Source organism: Urocampus carinirostris, chromosome 2, assembly GCF_059441175.1.
Source record: "Urocampus carinirostris isolate Australia breed hairy pipefish chromosome 2, RoL_Ucar_1.0, whole genome shotgun sequence".
In the NCBI taxonomy this organism is placed as follows: Eukaryota; Metazoa; Chordata; class Actinopteri; order Syngnathiformes; family Syngnathidae; genus Urocampus; species Urocampus carinirostris.
Genome location: NC_142350.1, coordinates 22,172,351 through 22,190,208, shown reverse-complemented (window position 1 = coordinate 22,190,208; position 17,858 = coordinate 22,172,351). Strand labels below are relative to the sequence as shown.

At 40.9% G+C, this 17,858-nt stretch overlaps 1 protein-coding gene across 1 annotated transcript in view; it reads left to right on the top strand.

Annotated features, from left to right (window-relative positions):
* The window catches only part of LOC148371358 (AT-rich interactive domain-containing protein 1A-like), a 64,919-nt gene that overhangs the window by 35,342 nt on the left and 11,719 nt on the right, over positions 1-17,858 (top strand). Inside the window, exons 5-9 of the mRNA XM_088329381.1 lie at positions 13,851-14,091; positions 15,420-15,494; positions 15,573-15,743; positions 16,274-16,574; positions 17,006-17,148. Coding sequence (XP_088185507.1) covers positions 13,851-14,091; positions 15,420-15,494; positions 15,573-15,743; positions 16,274-16,574; positions 17,006-17,148 — 931 coding nt within the window. The remainder of the gene's footprint in view (positions 1-13,850; positions 14,092-15,419; positions 15,495-15,572; positions 15,744-16,273; positions 16,575-17,005; positions 17,149-17,858) is intronic.

Below are 17,858 nucleotides of genomic sequence, written 5' to 3'. Positions count from 1 at the left end.
CATTCATTTACATTTTACATTTACACTATAGTGCATTTGCACTCCTCTTGGAAGAAAACTTCAATGTTTTTTAGTCTGTAATAATAGCCCTTTAATATGACTAAAAATTGTGCACATTACGGTTATTACACAAACTTGATATCAATTACTATTCCTTGAGCTGACTACTAGGATAAAAAAAATGTAGGTTGACAGTCCATTATAAAATCGAATTGCGTTTTTATGCTGTTTGTGAATGTGTAAGCAGGGCAAAAGAAATGCAATACAAGCTGCAGTAGACAACCAACTAGATGAGCAAGTTGAACTGGTTTCTGGTTGTGTCTGGTTGTTGTTTGCGTGACTCGAGACACACGAAATTAATTGACTGTTAGGCATTAACTGCCTAACTGCATTCATATCCAACAGAATTTTATTCACCTAGTCTTTCAGTGCATATTTTTGAAAAAGTATTTATTATGAACATAGTATCTCTGATCAAGCCTCTTAACGGCCAGCCGGCGGTCTGTTGAGTTAGAAAATACGTGTCTGAACAATGTCACCAGTCATTAAAATACATCATGCTACATATCATTGGAAAGCTTCAGCTCTTGGGATTCAGGATATCAAATACAGTCATCACAAAAACACCATGATTAATACCCGAAAACTATAAAGCTGGGGTACCTCACCAAAGACGTCGTCTTGCAGCCCTCACATTCAATGATAGTACGCAACATCTGCGAAAGTCTCGTGAATCCACCCGTGTAAAATATTTACTACAAAACGCACGATAATGCCAACAGATTAAAAAAAAAAAATCCGCTGAAAAATCTCTGCATCGATGGACATTCCTTGTTTCTAGCTGTCTTTTTAACCCCATAATTCCCGTTTACAAATAAACAGGACTGGTAAAGTTATTTTCTATGGGCCGTTGGCATCCAAACTTGTGATTGACATTTTTCAGCCAATTGCAGTCTTTTTTTAATGATCCACAACCCGCATTAGCCTGTACAGGGCTTGTATTTATAAAAAGGAACCGCCTTCTTTACCTTCAAATAACTTAAGTCAATAGTGACCATTTTAAATGATAAATAAAACATTGTTTAGCCAATAATAGTTTGAGAAAATCAATATGAATACTTTTCATTGTATTTAAATTAAACCCAGAAATAAGAGTGAGTAATACCAATAGTAATTAATTTTAGGCACCATTTTTACGCGCAAGTGTGCACAATCATTGATTGGCTTCTGGAAAGGGAATTTAAACATTTACAACTCCTTTACAATATCTAAAAAAATGGCTAGAGTAAAATACACATTTGCAAATATTTTACTGTTGAAAACCAGTTGTCTCAAAAAGGCCACTTTTTGAAACGCCTAACCCTGCCCTTTAAAGAAATGTGTAAAATACAATGTTCAGTTTTTTCAGATTGTGGTCAAATTTGACAAGTTATTGTCTCAGCTGTTTTCCAGCTAAGATGCCCATGCTTCACTCATCTGCAGGCGTTTAATTGCAAAAAACTAATTCAGTCTAGGGGATACAATCCTTCTATTACTGTGTGTTCCAACTGTGACTACTCAATCTTAGTAGCATTTGCAGTGATTATTTCAGTTTGGGACACCACTTCAGAGTCTTACTTTTCAAAAGAGAAAAAAAGTGTCCATATTCTTCAAACGGGACAAGAACAGCATTCCATTTACTTTGGGTGCGTCTTAACTCGTGATTTTAGGCTAATTGTACAGGAATGTCGAGGGGTTGATATTGTAATTGTAGAATATAAATGAAGCGGCAAAATCCGCTCCTCTCAGGCGGCAGCCATTTTACCACTTTCTGTGGAATATAAATTACATTGCAGTTGCTCAGGCAAACCGCTTGTGGACATGATATCCTCACGCTTTGAAAAACGAAGAGCTCGTAAGTGACCTGAGCTTTGTATGACTGTAATGTCCTTTTTGACTGCCACAGGACTGTACTTGCCCGAGACCCACCACAGGAAAGGGTGCCCCCAGGACCCTTGTGGCCAAGGGATCAGTGAACTGTATACATACTAGTAAAATGTACACTGCCTCAGACATACAGAGATTGCCTTTAAATTTGCATTACGTATTGTAAAAGCATTGCTATTCGGTATAGCATGTTTTGAATTGTGAAGTTACACAAACTTTTGTAACTATAAGTAGTAGCAATGATTGTAACAAAAAACATTCTTGTTTTTAAAATTATTAGGACATTTTTGCAGCTTCAACTTTGCTTACCCCCTGAAAGTGACATTTCCTCTCCATGTTGTCATTCTTACAAAGCAGGACCCCTGGTCAAACTTTCTCCTCCCTCTTTGTTCTATTTTAATCTCCCCGTTGTCCTCTTGCAGGTCTTTTGTACACTCTTTCTCACCAGTTAGCATAATCCCGTCAAAGCCACACACTGACTATGTGACCGGTCTTTTTGATGTGTCTTAATGTGCTCGAGAATTGAAGAGGAAGGTCACATGTTGGTCACACACTTTGAGTTTGTTTTACTTGGCCTCCCATCCTCTTCCTCTTCCCCCACCACCCTGTTGGGTTGTAATGCCTCTTACTAAAAAAAGGAGACTAGTACTTAGGGCGGTCATGAACATGACATATTTGTCTTTTTGCAAATATTTTTCACATTCACGATTACTGTCTTTTTTTTTTTTTTTTTTTAACTCTTACTGTGTGTGTCAGTCTTTTGTTTTCAAAACCTAAGAACTTGAAGCAAAAAATAGACATTTGTCTGTACTGCTGCTGTATTCACCGTGTGCGTGTGTGTGTGTGTGTGTGTACGCGTGTGCGTGTGTGTGTGTGTGTGTGTGTGTGTGTTTTGAAATTAGAGTATTGTTTATCATTTGTGTACCCCATTTTTGCATTTGGTTCAATTTTGCACTTTATTCTTCAAATGTTAAGTCAAAGACGTTTCGACCTGTTACCTCACCTGTGCATTACTCCTTAAAAAGTTTTAACCTTAACAGGCTGTTTGTAGTATTTAGTGCCTTCTAGTGGTACAAAAGAACTTTGATTCTGTAAAAAAGAAAACATTGATTAGAATACTAGACAAAACACATAAATAATTATAACAATGTTATTTTTATTTGTAAATCATGGGTCGAGAAATTTGTATTTCTTTTACATAGTGGAATCCATAACTAGTAGTCCGCCATGTTTGTCTGGCATCTTTCCACTTGATGTGGCACAGGTTTTCGTTTGCATGGACAGCAGTGTCATCTAGTGGTCAAATATTACACATGAGGGCTTTAATAAAAGGAACCGAATGCTAAGTTGTTAATGATTTCTTGGCTATTAAATTGCTCTTATTCATTTAGGTGTACAGTATTTGTGACATAACGCTCATATTATTATGGTAGCATAGTATGCAAAAGAAAAAGAAATTGGCAGAATATTTGTCAATCCAGATTAATTGTGTGACAATCGTCCCCAGAAATTTTTTATCAGTGACAGGCCAATACTAAGGTTGAGGAATGAAAAATAAGAATGTATTTTAAGAAAAAAATATTCATGTAATTCTCCTGAAAATTACTAAATTATGTTGTTGCATCAGTTAAACATTCATGGTGAACCAGGAGGCCAGGGGGTTATGGCAACGGTGTTCAATGATGAACTGTCTGTTCTGAGTGACACAGAGGTGTAATAGAGTCCCCAGATTGAATTTATTGGACAAAAAGTGTAACCACATTGCTTCCCAGCATCCACACTGTTGAAGAAAATCCACTACTAATTGAGTCAATTGGTGGTGCTTAAAATACTGTGAGATTTCTTCAACATTTTCTTATCTGGACTTGCTAGTTTCTTATGCACTCAAAGATTTCTATTGGATTTAGTGTATTACCAAAGGTCTAGGACAGGGGCAGGGAACCTATGACTCTTTTCATTAGTACGTATGGCTCCGAAATAAAATGTAACTATTGCACATCTCTCTGTGGCATTCCACAATCAAGTGATTTTATCCCTATTTTGGTCCATATAAACCCGAATCAACTTAATGCAGAAGTTCAATAAGAAACCATTTAAACTGCTAAATAAAAACGCTGGCAAACGACTTTGATTGGGTGAGCAGTACAGGTGGGCGGATCCCTGCACACAGCGCAAGGCACTTCCCTCTCTCTCCCTCTCTCGCTCAGTGCAGTCTACACCCAAAGTGAATATGACGATATGCTTATCGTTTGCAGTAATTTGTGACATTTTTACAAAATAACTTTGCATGCACATTGTTTTGAAATTGTTATTACGGACAAATTTCATGGAAAAAAATTGTCTCAACACTCTTAACTGAAGGTGGAAGACAAATTGTAAATGGCATATTTACATTGATTTGGGACACAGGATTTGGCATCATTATTATTTCATACATTAGATTAAATCATCAAATGACACACAGTGAAATAAAATGTGCTGAAGAATTTGCTTTTGTCTAAAAAGCGTGTTTGGCAGTTTTTTAATTTTTTTCTGAATATATATGATGTGGCTCTCTCAATTTCTTTTCAAAACATTTTTTGCTTTTATGGCTCTTTGGGTCAAAAAGGTTCCTGACCCCTGGTTTAGGAACACCCACATCACTGTGCCTCTCTCTAAAACATTTTAAATAAGGTAAGACTGCTGATTGTGGATTCTCCAGTTCAGCCCTGATCTCAGCCCGTTCTCCCCTCCTCATTCGCTGCTGAGCCCAGCCCAGCTCGGCGCTCCTGCGGCAGCTTAGCTTGTTTTTGCGACATAGCTCTGAAGCAATCAGCCTGACAAGGCCAGCCCACTTTCCCCCTCCCTTTTTCATTCTCGCACTTCCCTAGCCTGCCCAATCCTCTCAGTCTTCCTTTTTTTCGTCCCATTATCGGACTTAAGTAATTTAGCTCCATTCCTGCCTGATCTTTTCAGCTTTGTATATTTACCTCTCTTGTCCTATTTTCTAATTTTGTTTTCTTCTTGCCTTGCCTGCCTGTGCCTCCCCAGCACTCCTTCTCCTCCCCCTTTTTCTTGTTGGCTCCTTCCTTCAGTAAATCAGCTTTCATAACGCTGTGCAGCGCAGCCTTGTTTTGCGATGCTGTGACGTGAGCTTATTCAGAGTGCGGGGTTGGTTTCCTGTTGCTATTCTGGGGCACTCGCTTCCTGTGTCGACTTGTATTATTCAGATTCCCAGGCTCTTTCAACTCACTCCCACCCATACTCGTTTGTGCCTCTCATCTACCCCTTCCACCCTCTCTCAAGCTAATGTGTAATTTTTAATTAATGTACTCGAGAAAATTTAATGTGCTGACAAAGTCTGTTGTTTTGCTTTTTCCTCTCGCTCGGGTGAACTGGTTAGTCTGCAGCGAGCATGCTCTGTTTGTGCTATAGTGGTGAGCCTGCACACCAAACACTCCCAGCCCCTCACCCCACTGCCTTCCTTCTTTCCTCCTCACTCTCACACACACTCCTGCGCCCCTCCCCTCTGCCTCCATTTGTGCTAGGCTGAGCTAGTTTTGCAGCACAAAGACTGTGGCTGACTGCAGCACTGTCTGTCTGTTCCCCCGGCGTTCTACTGGCTCTCAAACACCCCGCCACTCCCCCGAACTGGCCTGGATGGATGAGAGCATCCCCACAATGAAATTACCCTTCACTCCGCCAAATAAACCTGCTCTATACAATCCGCCGCCACCACCATCCCCCCTGCTAGACATTGGGCGATTTTAGCAGCGCCCTCTAGACACCCGGAATGTGTGACAGTACTTAGTGGAGGGGGCCATTCCGCTCCTGTAAAGCAGGCAGATAGGCTATAGTCCCCCAATCATCTTCCCTCCCTGTCCACTGCTCCCTGAGGCCCCTCCATCCCTCAGCTTTCTGAAGGCCTGAAGCCCTCAACAGAGGCTGGACAGCTGCCTGCCTCACTGGGGCATCTGTGCTCTGCTCTGAGACTTACCGTTACTATTGTAATGATCACAATGGGCGCCCCCCAACACGTACACCATATCCCCATTATTCAGAGCAATCAGAATTACCTCTGACATGCACGCGCATCCTCTTCTTTCCATCAAGCCCTATGAAGACTGTTGTAGATTTTCTTTTACTTTTTATTTTTTTCACCCCAAAAGAGATTTGAAATTAGGCTGATGTTAAGGATTTAGTAAATAACTCTATATAGTTTCTTTTAATCGAAGGTCTCAATTGGAAATGTATCCCCTTATAAATGTTCTCCAAAGTTACCATTTCATACTTTTGTATTATTCTGCCATTGTTGAAGTTGCGGTGTTATTATGAGAAGAATGAATGCAACCTGTTTATCTTTCTTCATTTGGTTTTATTTTAATACCAAAATGTAAAAAGTCAACCTATTTTACAATCATTTTGGGTACCCAAGGTGTTAAGTTACCCATTTGGCTCTGTTGGACATGAAACCCTGTAATGGCTGTTTCTTGCTGCATGAGGCAGGAGCCTTGCCTTTCTTGCTTTTCCTCCTTTCACCACAACTTATTTCCCTCACAGTGGAATGGGAGTGCCCCCTTATGGTTGAGTTTAACCCTGCAAAACCTCATGTCAGGGCTAAATTTTGACCTACACCAAATCTTCGGCAGTCTTTAGAGATCAGGGTCCACAAACCCCTCTTTTTGGTTCCAGTGCTCACAAACTAGAGATAATTTGTCATCCATCCCCGGTGACTGGCATTAATAGCGGGCTTTCCTGATTATGATATTGTCATTATTTCCTTTGAAGGACATAACATAAAAGAAAATAGCTGTCTGAATTTCCAGCATCAGAGTGTGAAACGACAGATGTACGATAGTTTGTGGTTCACAGTTTTTGTCTACCCTCGTTGCAGAGACTCGTCCGAAAGTGTAATTGAATAAGTGTCACCTCTTTGAAGTGTCCCTCATTCCTATTACGGGCTTTTTCTTAGATTCTTTTTGTAGTAGCTTGACTGTTCAATGACCCTGGCAAGCACACAAGGAGGCCCAGGAGTGAGCGACAAGACAGAGATGGAAGCAGTCAGCCAGCGGGGAGGGGGAGGTGAGAGGCTGTGCCGTTCCTAATGTGTCAAGCACGTGGATCGTGGTAACCATGGCAGCAGTGGAGATGCAATATCCCGCTCCCTCTTAAACACATGAAGAGGTTTTTTTCCTGGCCACAGGTGGAAAACTATTTGACTGACATATGAACTCTGACCAGGTCACACCAGGCTGCCTAGTGCCAGATCTAGTTCTGCGACTGGTCCTTGTCACACATTCCAGATATGTGTCATTATCTCAAGGCTGCTTATGCTCAGCTCCTACTTGCCGGTGCTTTAAAAAAAGAGAAAAGAGAGCGGTTGGCTTCGCAGACTAATGGATGTGGCTGGGCTTGACTGACTCAGTGAAGTAATCTGCAAATGGAATACATTAAGACAAGCCGAGGAGAGTGCGCATGACTCAGGACATGTGGAGTACAAGGGAATTGACCTGTGTCCATACACCAAAAATGGCATTTTCCCCAAAGTTATTTCTTCTGTTCTTTATCAAAAATCGTGTTTACTAGCTTGCTTGAAACCATCACATGCATGCTGCTGATTTTCAAGCTCTCGTTGTGAAATTGTAGGGCAGAGCTGGGAAAACACAAAATGGCTGCCACAGAGGAAGGCTTGAAGCTTTGTCGGAAGAGCTGCAGCTTTCTTCTATCCGTCACATCCTCTTTAGTATATCATATGGGAAGCATTCAGTTAGATTTTTTTTAATGATTTCTCATAAACTAAGGTATCGTAACTTGCGCTTATCTGTTACAAAATTGATCATCGTAACTTGCAATTAGATAGAAACTTTGCTATAGCTTCTCTTTCACCATACTTTGATCACTCACTGCCCTTTCCCTTGCAATTAAGACTGTTTAATATCACAGCAAAGGAACCATTATTATCACCGCCAGAAAGCCCCACCACTCCCTCACACAGCCCCCACCACTACCGCATCGCTTCTTTCTCTGTTCTTTGCTGTCCGAGCCTGTGCAGTCAGCAGAACTGGGTGCTGTGTGTGCGTGCGTGCAATATCGAGCCGGGAAAAATCGATGGCTGCAGAGTGGGAGTGTGGAAAGAGGCGTTTGTGCATTCTGGTGTGGGTTGCCGTGTACTACGGCTGCACTGATTGTGACTCTGGAGCCTGGGCGGTCATTTATCAGGTGTTTAGTTAATTTAAAAGGGGAAAGAAGACTTGTTTTGAAGTACAGAAATAGTACCTTTACTTGGTATGGTGTGCAAACAGACATGACTAAGAAACATTTTCCTAATCGTCATCAAAGAGTAATTAGATAGAAGGTATTATTCAATCTTGTTTTTTTAGATTTTTTTATGTTTTCAGAAGGCAGACAATCTCATTCTTTTCAGATGATGACCCCCAAACATTTCAAGCAAGCAGTGATCACTGATAAGTTACATTTTCTTGATGTGAATGTCAACTAATGAAGCCAAAAAATTCCACAGACATAAATAAATCTTGGAAATGATGAGCCGTTTCTTTTTGGAAGTAACTGCCAAGTACAGTTATACCTCGTTTATCGCAGGGGTTACCAAAACATCCCAAAAAGAACCCGTGATAGGCAAAATGTGTGAAGTAGTATCCTTTATTTTTTAAAATGATTATACAATTACTTTTTAATACACTACAACCAAAGGTCAATATTTTAAAGGCTCAAACATTTGATGAACAAATAAGTATTGTGTGACTATATTTTTATTTTTTGTTTTTTTTCCCGCTAACATATAACTACTGTCAAATGAGAACGTTTAACCAGTCAGATTGCAGAACACAATGCTCAATGCGAATTTGAGACTTAGCAAGACTATGAAAAGTAAACTGTTATAGCGAGAGATCACGCTAATGGAAGAATCATTACTATTCGAGCAGATTACGAGTTGCTTTGTAAAATTGCCACTGAGGACTAGTACAACTTGTCTGAAACTAGTACATCTTGTTTGGTGTCATGTAACCAAAATCAAGGCATTGTTTTGTGTCGGCAAGTTTGAGTTTGCTTTGCTTTTCAAAAACAAAGTAATGATGGATGCAACAAAGATATGATCTTCTCTGTGGAATCAATCAAAATTGGAGGACCATAGAAATGTTCTTTATTGGACCTGACACAGAATTGCAAAGATACAATCAACAGATCCATTTTGTTGTTCAATAAAACAAGCCCTTTTTTCTTTGTTTTAACTTTTTTTTTGGGTGGGGGGGTTCCTTGGCCTGATACCTTTTTATAATGACAGCTATTAAAAAACCATGACTAGACACAATTATACCAAACTAAGATCAGCTGATTTTCTTGAGTGAATTCAGTCAGCAAAACGGCAAAGTACGTTTGTTGTTGTGTTCCAAAAAACATCAACTATATTATGTATTTGAAAGTGGCGCATGACAAAACGGACACGACAAGCCAAATTTAAAATAAACCAAAATCATCTGCTCACCCTTTTTGGAAATTGGCATACAACTGAAGTAATTCGTTGGCCGCCAAAGACGTATTTAGAACAGAAGAGTAGCTGAATGTGTTGGTTGCTTTTCAGATCAGCTGTTTGACGCCCGCTAAAAATCCAGGACAAACTTTGTTGCTTGCTTGTTTTCTGACTGAAGTGGGTCAATCATTTGCGCTAATCCCCTACCCAGGGTTTCTGCGGGGTCTTAAAAACTTGAAAAAGTCTTAAATTTGATAATGACGAACTAAGGCCTTGAAAAGGTCTTACATTGTGTTTACAAGTCTTAAATTCTCAAATGTCTTAATTTTTCCTTGTCTCATATGCGTGACAGAAGTAACAACTATATAATAAGTAAAGTAACAAAAGAATGGAGCGCTGTGTCGTAAAATTATTTTTAATTTTCTCCAACTTTATCAATCTCTGACTGATATATGCAATGCGTCTGTGGAAAAATCCAGATTTCCGCAGCATTACATTCGAGCTTTGCGTACAGTCTGTCTCTAACTTGCTGTCTTCCCGGGGTCCGTCAGGACTCTGCGCCTGCCTCCCACGTCTGTTTGCTAGATTTGGTGTGAGATTGGTCTTAATTTTCTTTGGATGTGATCACACGGTTCCCACTGATCCTTGAAAAGTCTTAAAAGGCGTTAAATTCATTATTCTTTAAAAAATACCTTAATTTGCAGTCTTAAATGCAATTTTTGAAAGTCTTAAAAATGTGAACACATGAAGAACATTTATATTTTTTTAAACTAAAAATATTTAGTATATTTATCAATTGTCTTTTTTAACACTTCACTGATCTACTTTCGCGGCAACATCATGTGACCAAAATAAAGGAACTTTTTGTCGACTTGTTATTAAATGTGATTTCAAAAGACATTAAAAAAGTCTTATAAAGTCTTGAATTTAACTTGGCTTAAGCCTGAGGAACCCTGAATCCCAGGGGAACCCTGCCTACCAACAGGCCTGATTGCCCTTTGCTCCCTGAGGGGTAGCGACACAAGTTGACCCGCATCCCCTCGGGCGGCCCAAGCAATGTAGATAGATGTTAGGGTGTTTTTATAACAATAGAAGGGCTCTTTTTAGGATTTAAAGGTGGGGGATACCAAGGTGGTCATTCTGTTGGCCGGCAAACACATGACCAGTCTTGTGATGTCTCAGCTGAACTTAGGAGGGGTGGGGGGTGGCGATGTACTGTTGTAGGGGGCACAGGGTTAAATGTCAGCCAATAATAATGATATATACAACTTTGTTAAATACAGCGATAAATTCCTTGGTAAAACTTGACATGCTTAGCCCTGGGCCAATTTAAAGACCTGAAATGATTGTAAAACACAGTCATATGAAAAGGTTTGGCACCCCCAGATAATTTCCAAGATTTTCCTTTTTGAATCTTTGATTGTTCGGATCATCAATATCATTTGTCACAATATGTTAGCCCATTTGTAGCAATGACAATAAAGGTATATTCTATTCTATTCTATTCTATTTAAATTGGATCATTTAGCAGACAGATGCACTCATTTTTGAGAAGGGAAGTTAAGTTTATAGCTGTCGTCTGCCACCGATGGGCTGCGGGCCGATACTGAGCGTAAAAAAAAAAGCCTTATTTTTTGCTTTTAATGTATTTATTTATCGTGTGATGAGATAACACGGGAAAAGGCATTTGATTTTATCTAAAAGAAAAAAAAGGTTCTTCATAGTGACTTTGAGTCTACGTATTTGCGATTCCTAGCACTTGTTCTCGGTTGTGCGACATAACACTTCCACATTTAGTGCTCAAATAATACACACTTTAACACTATGAGACAGTAGTGGCAAGCGCCCTCTTCTATGCGGCAGCGTGTTGGGGAGGCAGCGTCAAGAAGAAGGATGCCTCTCGTCTCAATAAACTGGCTAGGAAAGCGAGCTCTGTTGTGGGCAAAGAGCTGGACAGGCTAACAACAGTAGCTGAGAGACGAGCACTGAAAAAGCTGAGGTCAATCATGGACAATCCATCGCATCCACTACACAGCATTATCTCCAGACAGAAGAGCAGTTTCAGCGACAGACTGCTGTCACAGTCTTGTACTACGGACAGACTGAAGAGATCTTTTCTTCCTCATGCCATGAGGCTCTTTAACTCCACCCGGCAGAGTAAAGGCCCACATTAAACCACACCACCTACATTGGATATTACCGAATCTTACTGCAATATGTATTCTGTGTAGCACTATTTAGTTACTTGATATAACACGCTACAGTGGGCATTTGCACGTCACACTGGGTATTTGTATATTGTATTCTTTTGGCTTTATTATTGTACTGTTCTCAGCTCAGGGATGCTGCTGGAAATGTGAATTTCCCTTCAGGGATGAATAAAGTATATATCTATCTATCTTTAACTTCTTAAACTATCATCCTGAAGGCCGAAAGTGGCCGTGAGTTTGAGACCCCTGCTCTAAGTGCTTCCTTTAGCTTCCAGTGAAGGGGTTAGGGTTAGTTGAAATGCTGGATTCTTCTTCCGCCATGCATAAACCGCCTCTTTTTATGTCCAAATAACTAAATGTTCAAAGTCAACTGCAAGTTGCAAGTATATGCATTTCCGAATGATAAGAAGTGTTTGCAAGTCCACCCTATATCCAAGTATATTCAAGAAATTATCGTTTTGGTGCATTGAGATTTTCCCATTCTGAGTGGCATATTTTTACATAATTGCCTTGCCTGCTGTGCGTCATATGCTTCACCCGTGCAGTTCAGGGAGGGCTTAGGTTGCACAGGCAGTTTGGGGGGGAATGGGAGGAAGGGGTTGGACAACTGTATTTTGAATCGGCACTCTCCTCCTCTCACTCCCCCTGCTTCCTCCATCAGGTCACATCCTAAAAATAGCAACGGGCACCGTTTCAAGTGCAAAAAAACGCCGGCTTCAGGGGCCGCAGCCAGCCCTGCAAGTGTGTGAGATTTCTATGGGAATTGTTGGCCACCTTCCAGCCAATGTTTTTCCCTCGCCCCGTCCCCCCCTCTCTTCCTCCCTCCCCAGTTCCTCTGACGTGACTGGCAGATGAGTTTGCAATTCCGAGGAAGCACATTGGCTCCACGTGAGCAGCGGTGTGTAAACTTTCACCTTCACACAAGCATGACTGTCGCTGGCCTTTGTGCTGCACGCATGGAATACTTCATAGCAAGGCCACATCAGCCACCCTGCCTTTCTTGCAGTTGACTCCGAATGTGAAGAGACCTAAATTCTGGAAAACATACCTTTCGCCTAGAACATAAAAAAAATATCAGACTTGGAGGTCAAATTTTATTAGAATGTTTTCAGGAAAGAAAAAAAATGCAATGAAATGCGCCTCGAGATGCATGAGTCTCTGATTAACTTTCCTTTGTTAGTTTGACTCTGTACTTAAATGGGTTCCCAAATTTTTGAAACTTGGAAAATGTGAGGAAGTGGTATATGTTGTTTGTATAAAATTCTATATATTTCATTCGTATATTCCAATTATTTTCTAAAATAATGCATTTTGGAGACTGCATGTCTTTTTCATCCTGAGCTGTTGACGTCATTGTAGAAACACCAGCCCCCTAGCAAGCTAATCTGCAATATTGTTCTATATATTAACTAGTCAAAGAGGTTATGAGTGTGTAATGCCAAATTTTGGTTGTTTTTGTGGAGAATGACTACAATAAAACATGGTATGCAGTTATGGAAAGAATGGATGAAGGCCAAATGACTAAGAGAGTTTGTAGTGCAGAAGAGGTTGGAAATGCAATGAGCGGAAGGCCTGAATATGGTTGGATGTATGGCGTGAAACGGGCTCTGGATGTGAGGTCTGTTCATTTGATAGATGCAAGAGTGTGCGCTAGATAGATGTGAATGGCGAAGGATAGTTAAAAATGACTGCTATCAACACAGCTCGAACTGCCTAACCTGGCTCCTGTCTGGGTGGGCGGGGAGGCCTAGGTGGGATCAAACCATATAATGCAACGGGTAACCAGTGTATGCTGTCAGGCTTCTCTGCTGATGAAGGGTTGCAGGGCACAGCAACTCGCCCCTTTTGCTAGGGGCTTAATGTTCAGTGTCAGGTTGTGAAGAGCATGTGGAATGAATGTTCAGTGAATGAGAGTGTGTTCTTGACCCTAGCCACCTCCTACTAGGGGGATATGGCTTTGGAATATAGATAGATGCAGTTACTGTTCACTCCAATTGCTGTCTGTTTCAGGACTGGCCTTATATATTGTGTCCATCAGTGACATCACAGCTCTACAGCAAACAAGGCAAATGGGTGAAATTTGAGACTTTGCAACATATTTGCATAATTGTGGGGAGGAAGTCTACATCTTCTCTGCCAAATTATATTTTAAAAAAATCTGTTTGGGAATACTTAAAGACTGTCAAGATGCTGTAATTTGTAGGATGATTTGTAACTATAACTTAGGTTTGTGTTTCATCTTCCAGGATTTATCCGGCTCTATTGATGACCTTCCCACTGGCACAGAGGGCGCCTTGAGCCCAGGTGTCAGCACCTCGGGGGTATCCAGCAGCCAAGGGGAGCAAAGTAACCCTGCCCAGTCACCTTTCTCACCGCACACGTCGCCCCATCTTTCGGGCATTCGAGGGCCTTCTCCGTCACCTGTAGGCTCCCCTGCAAGTGTCACACCTTCTCGCACCGGTCCTCTGTCGCCTGCCGCTGTACCAGGTAAATAATATTGTCAAACTATTTGAGAGGTGTGTCAAGACAACAAATGGAAGGGATTATTGATCAGTCTGACTTAAGCACCTTCAACAAAAACAGCCACTCTTCTCTAGGGATCGACCAATATGGGTTTTTCAAGGCTGATACCGATTATTAGGATTAAGAGGAGGCCGATAATCAATATCTGGGGCTAATATTTATTTGCCGTAAAAGCTTGAAAGTTGGTGTATTTATTTTTAATAATGGAAAAAGGAACAAATAATATTTGTTATAAATTCAAAGAAGAGTTAAATAGCTCTCTGGAACCTTTTACAGTAAATAATTTAGAATTTTAACACAACTATCATGACTTACTTTCACTTAAACCCAAAAACTAACAGTGCAGCAAATAAAGTTGGGTTTAGAAGCAACCTGTATAAAGGTACATAAAAACAGATTTATTATTTTTTTTTTAAACAATAAATAAATAAAAATGTCAATACAACCAACATGACATAAGTTAACTTGAACCAAAAAGTGCATCGAAATTTTAACTGAGCTGGCGAATTGAAAACTGGGGGCCATCCTGTTTTAAACCCAGATTGACGAACTAATGTTATGATTAGAGCTCATCACTTTCAGTTTGGCGTGCTCTCTCTCAATCACAATCACAAACACACACACACTTAATTAATAAACTTATGTTATTGTGAGGGCTTAGTGATCAAAGGCCACCTGAACAAACCTCTTTAAAACCAGTTAACTACACCTCTTATTGCCATCTCTTCATCACACACAAGCTTTTCTATCAAAAACACTCGCATGTCGGGACAGGCTAGCTGAGCTGCCGCTTTCCTATTGTTCCTGGTTTAGTGGCTCTGACCCCAATCGCTTATCCAGTCAGAAGGCACGTGGTGGGTAGCGAGGAGGGAGCAGGAGCAAGAGATGTTGAGTCTCGGCCGCATGAGACTTAATAATCGGCTCGTCAAATGGATAAAAATGCAGATACCGATATCAGTCATATTCCCAAATAGCGGTGCCGAAAATCGGCCCGCTCGATCATCAGTCGACTTATACTCTACACTAATTTCATACGTATTTTCACTGAGGACTTGACACTGCATTAGATGCTGCATGTAAGCGTGATATATTTTGGAGTCCATCTCTGATTTGTAATTCATAAAGCTACTTGCCAGATGGGAACATTAAGTCTCCATTTACTACCATAAACAATCCAAACAACTACCATGGCATCACTGGCAGTATTGCATTTAGTCCTTTTACTCAGATTCCGCAATTTAAAATTATTTGAAGATTCATCTAATGTAACTAAAATGTGCGTGTATTTACAGGTAATCAGATGCCTCCCCGGCCGCCCAGTGTCCAGTCCGACAGCATCATGCACTCTTCCATGGCCCAAGACAGGGGTTAGTGTGCTGGGAATTCTTACTGTTTTTATAAATAACAGCATTTGATATTGACATTTCCTAATTTTTGCCTTCTAGTGTATATGCGCAACCCACAGATGCCTCCTTACGGGTCCCCAGGACAACCTGGCTCTGCCTTATCTCCACGCCAGTCTTCAGGGGGTCAGATGCACAGTGCAATAGGACCCTACCCTCAAAACAACTCCATGGGAAACTATGGCCCACAGGGAGGCCAGTACGGCCCTCAAGGTGAGGCAACACCTGGAGAATAGCACTGGCATGGTAGCATGTTATCGCCTGGAACCCCCCTTAAGGATATTACTTAACATTTATGCAGATATTCCAGATTTCCATTGTCTTCCTTTTCCCTTTCCATACCTCTTATCACTTTGAAGTCGCAAAAGGCAGCCTCTTTGAACTCTGAAGACGTTATCCCTCTGAGTATTAGCAACACACCACAAGGATCTGATAAAGTGCTGCTTGTCATAATAGGCGCCTCAGAGGTAAATTAGGAACTGGACCACAGAGACTTTTCAGAGTTTGTGAGAGCAAGCTCGACTAAGAGGAGTCCACCCCCCTATAATTTGGCTTTATAAAGCTAAGTTGGGCATTTGTGTGAATTTTCTTAATATAAGGAATAAGCCTGGTGTAATGATCATTGTAACCCCCCCTACACACACACAAAAAAAATGCTGTTTTGTCCTTCATAGTTTTTTTAACAAATCTTTGCAGCTCAATATAGGCACTAATTTATTTTGGGTTTACACATCTAATTTCAGGTTATCCCAGGCCGCCTGGCTACTCAGGGATGCCCAATGCCAACTACCCAAGCGGCCCAGGCATGGGTGGATCCATGAACCCCATGCCTGGCCAGGGCAGTGGGGTGCCCTATGGAAACATACCCCCGGGTGGCAGAGTAGGCCCTGGGCAGATGGGCGCCAGACCTTATGGTCCAGGCATGGGCTCAAACATGGGCAACATGCCTCCTCAGGTGGTATCTGGGATGTGTCCGCCTCCGGGAATGAATAGGAAGGACGGGCCATCCATGCACCACGGACCTTCTAACTCCATACACAACAGGTAGGTACAATTCACAAAGGCATTATGTGACTCATTGCATTTGAAGTGCAAATCTTGCAGAATAAAACTGCATGTATTCACTTGATTAGCTGTGTGAGCATGAAAAACGATCAGCTTTCCCCACGTGCTGTGTTTAGTTAGAGTACATGGCAGAAGACCAAGTACTTGTCAGAGAGAGAGAAAGAGAGCGGTGAGGAGAGGGGGAGAGAGAGAGAGCAAGCAAATCAGTAAAAAAAAGTGATGCCAGATCAGCCTCCAGACATTCAGTCGTCATGGTTTTGGTAAATGTTAGTCACTTGATGTAAAAGCGCTGCTTTATTTTTTTCCCACAATGACAGGAGCATAAGCAGTGTTGATGTAACATAGAAGTATGACTTTGTTTAAAGGATATGGGGCATACAATTTTATGCAAGATATAATTTCTTCAACAGGCCACCTGGCTATCCCATGTCTCAAGGCATGCTGGGTTCAGCTTCTCCATACGGTCCGGGCATGAACAGCATGCACGGGATGATGAATCAGGGAGGTCCAGGTCCTTATCCAATGGGTGCAAATATGGGCAACAACACCCCTGGTGAGTACACAAGGCATTTCCCTAACTTTTTAAGACAATACATTTGCATCATGCCCACAGACAAATGTCATACCTTCTCAACTTGCCCACGACTCGAGTTGCTTATCGTAGAATATTGGCTTCCTTCGTTAAACACGAGAATGTCACTGGTTGATGTAAATGTTAATGTATGTTAACTAAACCTTATTTATGTACAGGGTTTGTGTTTTCAAGGCTTAAAAAAGATTGAATTTGGAGTGAGGTGCCTGTAAATGCTTGAATTTTTTCCCAACATTAAAAATGATACAAACACTGCTCTATGGTGACTTCGCTTTGTCATTGCATTTCCTCCCTTGTGATTAACTGCAACTGGCATTAGTTTGTACGGCATCGTCCTATGAAGCATCATTGCCCCCAATGGGTCACGCTCAAGAGGACAGTTGCATGATACACCTAAATAGGGCACTAAGAAATTTGTATTAGTGCAACGATTACGCATCAATTATGGGCATTTATTATGGGCCATGCAAAAATTCTATTTGGTAAATTTTAATGGAAATAACTTTCTACAACTTTAAATGTAAGCAACATATTACTCATTTTTACCTAACATGTAGGGAGGGATTTGTCTAAAAAAATATTTGCAATATACTGAAGATCTAAATATCATGTATCTAAACTTGCATATTTAAATCTCAGATATATGTGTGGCTCTGCAAAATAAATTATTT